The sequence below is a fragment of the Ananas comosus genome, linkage group 20, assembly GCF_001540865.1.
Source record: "Ananas comosus cultivar F153 linkage group 20, ASM154086v1, whole genome shotgun sequence".
NCBI lineage: Eukaryota > Viridiplantae > Streptophyta > Magnoliopsida > Poales > Bromeliaceae > Ananas > Ananas comosus.
The window spans coordinates 9,408,433-9,419,727 of NC_033640.1; the positions used below are offsets into that span (position 1 = coordinate 9,408,433).

At 38.6% G+C, this 11,295-nt stretch overlaps 2 protein-coding genes across 2 annotated transcripts; both read right to left on the reverse strand.

Annotated features, from left to right (window-relative positions):
- LOC109726090 lies at positions 3,226–4,649 on the reverse strand. Its single transcript, XM_020255528.1, has 2 exons — positions 3,716–4,649; positions 3,226–3,627 (listed from the first exon to the last, which is right to left on the reverse strand). Exons 1-2 carry the CDS (start codon positions 4,535–4,537, stop codon positions 3,232–3,234), a joined length of 1,218 nt encoding a protein of 405 aa, XP_020111117.1. The 5' UTR covers positions 4,538–4,649; the 3' UTR covers positions 3,226–3,231.
- On the reverse strand, positions 6,387–7,882 carry LOC109725596. Its single transcript, XM_020254836.1, has 2 exons — positions 7,085–7,882; positions 6,387–6,797 (listed from the first exon to the last, which is right to left on the reverse strand). Exons 1-2 carry the CDS (start codon positions 7,880–7,882, stop codon positions 6,387–6,389), a joined length of 1,209 nt encoding a protein of 402 aa, XP_020110425.1.

Consider the following 11,295-nt stretch of genomic DNA (forward strand, 5'->3'; position numbering starts at 1 on the left):
TTTTAACAGCTTATACTGTTTTATAAGGATAATCTTTAAGAGCGTGCTAATTGGTCACGTTACTCTATCAAAATTACTAAAAACTTGTAGAAATATTTTTAAATTATTGTATTTGATTCATCGTTTATGTAATCCTATAAATAATGCAAAATAATAAAAAAACTTAGCATCATTCTACAACGTAAACAGGAGCTTTTGATAATTTATCATTTATTGTAAGGCTCTAATAAGAGAATGAATTAATTTCACACAGGTCCATGCAAATATAATGAATTGTAAATATATTCCTACAAAGTTCAACATTTATATGTAATCTCTACAAAAGTTCTAATATTTTTAAATATATTCCTCTGATTTATTACCGTTAAAATATTATTTATTTTATAAGTGAAATGACTTTTTTGCCATCACAAATATGTCCCGTTAAAAGTTTCAATTATTAATTAAAAAGAGGTAAAAATGTCAATTCACCTAATTAACTAATTAGGATTAAATATTTTATCTATAGCTAACTAATTTTTTCTAACGGATCCTAATGACAAGGACATATTTGAAAATATCACGATTTTTGCAAAGATAATATATAAAAGTTGAACTTTATAAGGATATATTTATAATTTATTATATTTGCAGGGACCTATATTAAATTAACCCTAAAATAAAAAAAAAAATTACACCAACTTCATTAGCATAATAATATGCGGTAAATTATTAGATTATGTGGTAAAAGTACTTGTTAATTAGCGTTATGATTGGACAGGGAGAGAATAAGACGAGGGATAAAACCACTCCAATCACATCTCGGGTGTAGCGGAGAGTGTGCGGTCGCGGTGCGGCCACGTCGCTCGTTTCCGTCCACAAAAATTGGCCTATCGGGTCGGGCGAAATAGTTGGATTTTGTGACCCGAAATGACAAATGTACCCCTGGCACGTGGGCGACACGTGCGGTCTCTGCCGTAACGGTCCCGTTACGCTGTTGGGTCTTGTGTTGTTATTCTCACACCTGGTTTTAGAAAAGAAAGGCGAAAAATGCATGGATACACCTTACCTGTAATTGTATTTGAACAAGGCCCCTTAATTAAATCTTTTTATTTATTTATTTATTTATTTTTTCAGTTTTAGTCATTTTATTTTTAATTAAAACTGTATTAAATTTAAAGAACTTTATCAGATATTAGTTGGTAATTATTATAATTATATTTCTAACAAATATTAAAAACTTTAATTCGATAAAAATTTTAATAGAAATTTAGTTTAAATACTCAGATTGTTTAATTTTAAGAAGTTAAAAGAGAAAAGGTATTAGTAGGAACAACTAAAGTTGAAGACGCTATTTTAACATGGCTTATAATTGAGGGATCTTAACACAATTTTATCAACAAAAAAAAAAATAACAACCTATATAATTTATCTGAATTATTGATCATTTTGATTTGGTTATCCAATCTTACAAAGATTTTACTATATAATCTTTCAGTTTATTTGATTTGAATCAATTAACAGTATTTTGACTTTAAATTTTAAATGTATCATTTATCTTTACAAGTTCAGATAGTATACTTTATGTAATTTGTATAACTATGAATTCATTAAATTAAGTAATTAACTTAAATTTTAAAGTTACAATATCGTTGACTAATGCAAATCAAAAAAGTTAAAAGATTGAATAGTAAAATCAAAATTTTGAAATGTTAGATAGTCAATTTAAAATGGCCTATAGTTCATATAAGTTTTATATATTTTTACCAAAAAAATTCTATAAACATTAACAAAAAAAAACAATGTTGGAACCCAGTTCCTGGTTTTTTTTAAGCTTAGTTTATAGAGTATAACATCTCCATTCCCAAAATTGAGGAAGGGTACGTAGGTGGAATTTTTGCTCGAACATTACATCAATGTTTAATTATATGTTCTCTCCAAAAAAAAATATTTAACTACATAAATAAATAGATTCTTTAATTTGCCTTTACTACAAGATACTATGTATTTTTGAAAAAAATATATTGAATAGTATGTAATAATAATTATATTTAAACAGTATTGTGATTAAAACTCTAATCAAATAATAAATAATAAGTATGAGATTTTAATACTATACTGTTTTCATAATAATCTCTGACATGCACTCTCCAGTGTGCTAGACATTTTTTACGGGTCATATTACACCATCTAATTAAATTAATTTCACTATTGATGAGTAACAGGATTATCTCATGCGGCAAAAAATTCTGTATATGAGAAATTCAAAAAAATTGTGCCTTTTTAGTGGCATAAGAGTTTATTATTCAGCTATAAAAAATTCTTTCATTAGAATAAAAGACACATTAGATACGCATTTATTTGAAACATTTACAAAGAAAAATTCAAACTCTCATTATTTTGAATTTTTTAGTACTTCTTAAAAGCACAAAATTTTATGATGACCATCGGATATATTTAAAAAAATTCAAAATCACCTTTTCACTTCTTAAAACACAAAATTTTACGTGCTATGGCGTCGTTGAAAGGGTTTGAGAAGGGCTTGGAGTGGGAGGGCCAATTGATACAAATTTAGCGGGCCGGATTGATACAATTTTGTTAGTGGGTTGGATCGATGCAATGTTTTCTACCTAGTCCTTCAAGTAAATATTTTTTTTCATTTTCTTAAAAAAAATTATTTGGTGAGGTTCAGTAAGTAAAAATTGACAGGTTAATTTTTATACTTGTAGTGTGATATAAAATTTTCATTCTGATAAGTAAAACATTGTTCTTCAATTTTGATCATTCTATAGTTGCATATGATATGATACCATTGTGTGAGTTTTCATAATTAGTTGTTATAAAAATATAAATTGGATACTTCATTAATTTATCCTCACTTAATTCATATCATATCAGGATCCCATCTCAATTCGAAAATAAGTTCATTTACTATATGCATTTTGGTCATCTCAGAATTTTAATTTTATTTCAAAACATTAATTAATTATTTTTAATTTTGTTCTAAAATTTTATCTTTACGTCAAAGTTCATAGAGAAAATTTGGCAAGATACCACTCTACGTACACATGCACAATGTATTCAACTACCCACAATGCAGTCCAAATTAAGTGTCAACCAATGTTGACTTTATATTGTTTCAGAGCGAAAAGAAAAAAAAAAAATCCATGCATCTCTTCACTTAGTCAAACACGCGAGGTGATTAATCTACGTACAATTTTTCTTTCAAAATTTGCAAAGAAACCCTTCGGATCAGCCGCACTGGCACGAATCTGAATCTCCCCATGTCTCCGCCGCTACCGCGGCTGTTTTGCGTTCCTTCACCTCGCCGAGAACGCGGGACGCCCACCGTGCGAAGTAGGCCTCGTCGTGCCCGATCTGTAGGTCCTTGTATGAGAAAAAGCATTGCAGCTTGTCTGTCTGGCTCGGACACAGTTCGCCGCTGTCGGGCTCCCACCACGAACCCTGGTGCCGCATCCCGGCCCACTCTGCCATCCACCGGAACACGTACTGCCCCGCCCCGGCCAACTCCTTCCACCCCTTCGGGTAGAACTCCATTATGCTGCTGTCCTTGTCCATGAAGAACATGTTCGTAATCTGCGCCCCGTGCGGTGAGACTAGTACGTCGGTCTCGCTCAACAGCTTAACCTATCAATACATAAAAAAAATATGTTATACCGTTCTCTAACAACCTAAGTTTTTAAAATGAATATAAAAAGCATATATTATGATCGACTTGATCACAGAATGTAAGGTTGTCAGGCCTTGCGACCGTGATTCTGCAACCGTCCACCTTCCGACACTCTCTCTCAAAGACCGCGATCACCGCCGACTCGTTCTTGAACGACCTCGCACCGCTCCTCAGCAGCAGCGTCGTCCGAACGGCCGCCTTTGGGTCTCCAACGGCCGCCTCACCGACCTTACAGTAAGCTCTCGCCTTGCACCGCAACATGTCGAACACCTCCTCGTCCCGCTCCCGCGACATCGCGCCTTTGTTGTGCCGGAACACCACCGCCTCCTCGAAGCACGCCGGGTCCTGACCGGTGCTGTTGCTGCCGTCGAACATTTCAATCACCACGTTCCCGATAGCGGCCTCCGCCACCGACCACACCCACCGCCCCATCGTGCGGCGCAGCTCACCCCAATGGAACAGTACCCACCGGGCCGGCACCGCGCATTTGCTCCGCTGGTGCCACGCGGCGAACGGCAGGACCGCCGAGAGCCCGTGCCAGAGGTTGGAGTAGTCATAGTACGTGTCAGAGACGAACGTGAGGCCCGGGAGGAGCGTCGCGCCACGCGGCAACGCCTCGAGCCACGCCAACGCGTACGAGTTCTTACTCCCGTCGGAATCGTCGTGTGCCGAGAGGCAGAGTACACGGCCGGAGGACGCTTCCGAAGGGAAGTGCAAGTACTCGGCCTCGCCGGGCTCGACGGTGTCGTTCATCGAGCTCATGAACCAGGTGTGGCCCGACGTCGGGTGGTCGGCAAAGCGCAGGTCCTTGAGGGGGAGGAAGGTGACGGAGTCGCGGAGCATCGACCGTGTCCGGTTGAGCTCCATGGTCGCATTGTCGTGGCCTCGGGTATCGAAGAAGGGGAGCCGTAGAGCGAAAAGCGTGGTGGGGACGGAGGGGAGCCAAAGAGCTTGGAATTGGATGAAGAGGAGGAGGGTGATAAGGATTGCGAGGAAACAAAGAGAGTGCTTGAGAGAGGAGGAGGAGGAGGTGGAGGAGGAAGAGGAGGTGAGTAGGGAAAAGGACTTAGTTTTTTTGGAGCTTTTGGAGCATATTTGGTCTTGGGATATAGTGATGGTTGTTACGGAGCTCATGGTGTTGGAAATGAGAGGTTTAGGAGTAAAGAGAATATAAATGGTGTGAGCTTGCTTGCTATTTATTTCATCGTGTACCCTCTTTCTATTAAGACTATTTTTAAATTATTCTTTTTATTAGACTTTTTTTTAAAAAAATAGCATTGTATTAGAGTTGATTAATTAAGTTTCTTCGACTCTAAGATGTCTTAGGCTTGTAATTTAATGAGATACATTTTTCTATTTTCTTTTTTTTTTTTTTTCTGAGAGGAGATAGCACGCTATCACTTTATTCATTCAGACGATGAATTTGCTACATGTGGGTGAGGCAATACTGATCTCGGAGGAGTGGAAAAAAAAAGAAAAAAAAAAACACTACGGTTATAATTAACACTGGCTATCACTACTGTTATAGTTAAGTCGCTCTGCTGGCTGACTTTTTCCATTTTCTTAATTCTGTCTGTTTTTAGAGCATAATTGATATTATAGATATATATATATATATATATATATATATATATATTATATATATATATATATATATTATATATTATAATATATATAGTTGATCTTTATCGTCCATGTGAACGCATATATTAACGCAATCCTAGTTAAAAAAAGTTTTGATTAAATTGATCTGTCATTTATTGATATAAAATTTATTCTTCGCATATGATTTATCTGATTTTTACCATGTATTTGGTCACTATTTATAAATTATTTTCTATCAGATCAATAGTTTGAAATAAATCTTTTTATGAATCCAAACGTACGTTGTCACATGAGGTTATCTTAAAATTAGGCATGAATGAATGCTTGTTTGCAGGCAATGTAGCATTGGATATTTTTGGAAAGGAAATGAGTGGAGTACGGAATGGAAAGATCAACCCAAGCACTGCATTCAACGCAACATTCACAAAGTCAACAACCTAACTTTAGCCTAATAAAGACATATATATAGGCACAGATATTATGTATCTAAATATTTATTAAAAAAATAACATAGAAAAATAAAATACAACAATAAAATTAAAATGAGTTTGATATGAGCATGACAAGTATCCTGAGCTGGGGATTTTCGCGAGGGCGCACGCAATTAAAAGTTTGTTTAGCCTGAAAGCAAGCTCGGCTGTCTCCTTTTCTGCTTCAAACTTTTATATAATTAGGTGCAAATTTTTTACAGATACGATGCGCAGATAATTTAGAAATTGAGAGTTAAGATATAATTCATTAATTCAATTATTGGCGATGATTCAATGCTCCAAGTAGTTGAGATTTGTCCTATCTACATATGTAGGTAGGTTAAATTGATAGATGCGTGGAAACTAAAATAATTAAGTTTGAAACATAGTTGCATCACATTTCTAACTTAGTTTATTTTTTTTTTAAAAAAAAATGAAAACAAGTCCTTGTATCATGATCGACATGAACTTTAGGAGAGTTTCGGCCCGGCCCAAGCCCATAAACACTATTCTAATTTTAGAAGAGATTCGACCCGGCCCAAGCCCACATGAACTCAAAGTCCAACATATGAGATATTTATATTAAAAAAAAAGTAAAACAATTGTTTATCTTCAAAAACTTTGCGCTATCAACTAAGTTCTTAGGCTTGCAAACACTGGCATGAAGTTGATCTCTGCTGTACTTCGCTGTTTGCCGCCGATGCTGCTGCAGCCAATTTATACTCCTTCGTCTCCCGGAGAACCCTGGCAGCCCACTGCGTGAAGTAGGCCTCATCGTGCCCGATCTGGCGACTCTTGTAGGACGAACATTGTGTCTCGCGACCGTTGCCCGTCATGCACGGCGTGGTCTCGGGGTCATACCACGAGCCCCGGTGCCGCATTGCCGACCAGTTGGCGACCCACTGGTAAACGTACTGCCCCTCGCCGGCGAGCTCCTTCCATCCGTTCGGAAAGAACTCCATTATGCTGCTGTTCTTGTTCATGAAGATCATGTTCGTCATCTGAGCCCCGTGGGGCGACACCAGTATGTCTGTCTCGCTCAGTAGCTTCACCTGCAACATTTTAGAGATAAATGGTTGTTTTACATCGTTTAATATGGTCCGTAAGTAAAATTTTGTTGGTAATTAAGAACAATCGTAATCTCAGTTACTGGAAAATCGCTTCTTCTCATATGATTACAAAGTCACTTTTAGTGAAAAGATGTAGTTGAATTGCGCATGCAACATGTACGTATTTGACATAGTTTACTTCTAGATTCATAACTAAACCACACTACCTTAATGATTTTAATTAATAAGCAAATAATTAACATCGATCCCTCGAGTAATTAATCACCAACCTGATCACAGAACGTCAAGTTGTCCGGCCTCTCCACCTTAACACTGCACCCATCCACCTTCCGGCACTCCGCCTCGAAAATTGCAACGACGGCCGATTCGTTCTTGAATGACCTCGCCCCCGTCCTCAGCAGAAGCGTGATTCGAATCGAAAACCTCTTCGAATTTCCAAATGCGCCCTCCGTGTTTTCGACGTTGCAGTGTGCTCGTGCCCTGCACCGCATCACGTCGATGACCTCCTCCGCCCGCTCCCGCGACATCACCCCCATGCTGTGCCGGAACACCACCGCCTCCTCGAAGCACGCCGGTCCCCCGCCAGCTCCTTCGAACCCTTCTATCGCCGCGCGCCCGATAGCGGTCTCCGCCAACGTGTGCACCCACGGGCCCATCTCGGTGCGCAGCTCGCCCCGATGGAACAGTACCCAGCGAGCCGGAACCACGCACCGCCTCCGTTGGTGCCACGCCGCGAAGGGAGCTACCGCTACGAGCCCGTGGAACAGGTTGGCGTAGTCGTAGTACGTGTCGGAGACGAACGCGAGGCCCGGGTAAAGCGTGGCACCGTGGGGCAAGGCCTCGGGCCACGCCAGCGCGTACGAGTTCTTGGCCCCGTCGGAGACGTCGCGGGCGACGAGGCAGAGCACGCGGCCAGCGGAGGCTTTCGAAGGGAAGTGCAAGTACTCGGCTTCGCCGTCGTCGAAGGTGTCGTTCATGGAGCTCATGAACCACGTGTGGCCCGACATGGGCGTGTCGGCGAAGCGCAGGTCCTTGAGGGGGAGGAAGGTGACGGAGTCGCGGAGCATGGCGCGGGCCGCGGCGTTTAGGTGGTGGTGTGGTGAAGGTGGTGAGGAGGCAAAGGAAGCGCTTTAGGGAGTAGAATTTTGGTGGGGGGAGGTGCTTTTGCTTTGTGGGGGAGCTCATATTTGGAAATTGATTAAGTTTTTGGGGGTTTAGAGATTGAATTTGGCATGTAGAACAATCAAAGCTTGTGTATACATATGATGTTGCAATTAATGGTAGTTTTTTGGACCAAGAAGAATAAACTAGAATAGTTCAAAATAAAACATTTTTTAAGCATGATTACCATTGAATTGTTATATAGAAATAATCATATTATTGGCATCTTCCTTAACTACTTCTTCATCTAAATTTTATCTCGAGTTAAATCATCGAGAGCTAATCTTCGGGTTTTACCATTTTCAATGAAATACATGAAAATGATTATAATTAGAGTACTAATATTCATTGTTTATGATGCATTATGAGAGCTTATCTAGTAATTATGATAAGGTGAAAGTCATACACAAATTATTAATCAACAGTAACTAAAGCGAGGGGTATCTCAGAATATAGTTAATCAATCAGCTTTTCGAAAAATGGGAGCTAACTAATGGTTTGGCTTAGGAAATTGATGTCAAAGCATATCTTCATGAAGAACACTTTAGGATTTTATTGAAATAGTTTGGTAAGTCATCTGATGCACTCCTCGTCTGAATCTTAGATATAGAAAGCCTCAGTGAGTGAGAATGAGACATCTATCACTTAAGTTTTTCCACATTTTAGATGCCACATTTGAAATCTAACTCACAACTCACTTGAGAGTAATTAGAACATAACTCTCTTGTATATAAATAGCAACTTGTTGACATACTAATTAACTCTCATCTCTTTCTCACTTCAATTTTGTTCACATTTATTTATTATGTTTTTTTTTTGAGAATTAGGTAGCGAGCTATCTGCTTCATTCATTAGGAAAATAAATTAGACTTACATAATGGAAGCAGCCAGGGTTTCCGAGCGAGAAGGGCGAGACGAAAAAAAAAAAAAAAGACGAGCAAAACAAAGACAGAAAAACAGCAAAGCACAGGAGAAAGAAAGAGCTATAACTACTACAACCACCGCTACTGCAATTGCTTCTAATACTACTGTTACTACGTTTTCCAATCAGCCATCAGCAGATTGATACGATCTAGAGCTCGGGAAGGGTTAGTTTGCTTAGCACGGAAGAGGATGTTGTTACTCTCAGTCCAAACCACCCACCAGACGACGGAAAGTAGAGACAATACTTGTGCTCTCTTCTGCGCTACAAACTTTTGTCCAAATCTCTAACATCCGTCGAGGGTTCGAGCAATAAGCTCAGTCCATCCACTCGCACGAGCAGGTAACGAACGAAAACACATGAGGCCAGGAGGTGATCGCAGCTTTCCGAGTTGCCAGCGCAGAAAACACAGAATTGCTCTGCAATCCATCCGAGTTTATGTAACCTGTTGGCAGTCGAAATTCTCTTCCTCAGAAGCAGCCATAAGAAGACTTTAATCTTGATTGGGACTTGGAGTTTCCAGATAGGTAAGGTTGCTATATCCCGCAGACCAGCGTCTGTAAGGAACCTATAAAGGAATCTGACGGAGAATAGCTGGTTAGAGGTCCATCTCCAGTTGATCGATCGAATCTGGCGATTGGCACAATAGGTCGTTAGAGGTCCATTTATTTATTATGTTAATATGACACAAACCCTTGAGCATAATAGGTGACAATCAAGATGGTTGAAAAGAACTTGAATTATCTTACAATAACAAAGTGATATCCATTGAATAGCCCATGTTGCCACACATACTTAATTATATAGCCAGGCTAGCTGCATTTGTTGACAAATAAAAGAATATCATTTCATTGAGAATTAGAAACAGAAAAAAAAAAAAAAATCTTCATGTTTTGCATGTTACTCACTAAAGAATCTGAGAATATTGGGGGAAAAAAATAGCCTAACTTAGAAGAATTATTATCATCAATAACTTGAGTATGATTTTTTTTTTTTGTTCACAATATTTGCTCTCATCACTATGCTATTTTGCAGAAAAGAATATAATTTTTTATAATGAATTGGTTTTCCATAAGAATTTTTTTATGGCGTATTTGCTATGGCGGCCTTATTATATATGAAGCTTTTTAGGCTCTAAAAGATATTTTTGGCAACTTTTTGAATTTTTGTGGTTATTTGTTTTTCAAATAAAGCGCATTTAATTTCTTGTAGGATATATATGATTGCGTTTTCTAATGAAGAAAAAAAAATGGATATTTTTCAATGGAAATGGCGTAGTAGATGCCACATTATATATATTATCATGAGAGGGATCTACATATTGCCTTAGTTTTAGATCATGCAAAGCACGTAGGGTGGTGATTGTGAAGTCCACGAGCAATTAAATACAAAATTTAAAGTACTTACCTTGTTTTAATTAAGTATAGAAATGTTGGGAGGTAATTAAATGAGTTAATTAATGAATAGAGAAAGAGGTTTAATCGCTACATGGTTGGAAGGGTTTTTTAGTGCGTGCTACGGAATACCATAGTTTTAAGCCCCTTTCTATAATATCCAAACAAAAATGTCAAACGACGGATGGATTTGGAGCAAGATCTTTGGTGACAGTGGACTAGGGTTGAGTCCCAGTCTACTAGCACTAAAAGATAGGGTCTCCCAGTTACCACCTCGATCATAGACTGGATAGCGTGCAGTGGTGTTAGAGTTATGACGGAAGGTTCTCGGTAAAATCGGCCTACTCGATGCTTAACAATGGGGGAACTAGAGATCCCGATCAAGCAAGATTTTGGAGACTACGAGTACCCCTAAAGGTGAAAGTGCTCTGCTAGATTGTCCTTAAAAAAAGATCTCTTACTGCAGATAACCTTTTAAAGAGAGGATGGATATCTATTACTGTCTATATGTTGTGTGGGTGCGAAGAGAAAATCGTCGACCATCTGTTTACACAGTGCGTCTTTTTGCAATTCTTACTGTTGATGTCCTTGGATAACATCCAGCCTACCGATTCGGAGGATAATGTGACGTCGGCCTGGGATAATTGGACGGTTAGGATTGGATCACAATCGAAGAAGTCAAAGATAACTGTGTTGTTAGCATGCTGGTGGGTAATTTGGGAGACCAGGAATGGAGAGATATTTAGGAACGACCGGCCGGACCCCTTTTGTGTAGCTTCTACAATTAAGCAGCTTTTGAATCTTTAGGAGTAGTCTCTCTCTCAAAAGAATTAAGCATTTTTTTTTTCCGTCCTCTATGAGGCAATTACTGTCTCACCTATGTAGTTTAGTTCATCTTTCCAATAAATGAAGCGAATAGTGTGCTACAATTTTTTTCAAAAAAAAAGTAAAAAAAAAATGCCATGTCAGGGGCGTATTCTCATTAGTTTTTGATTGTTTTGGT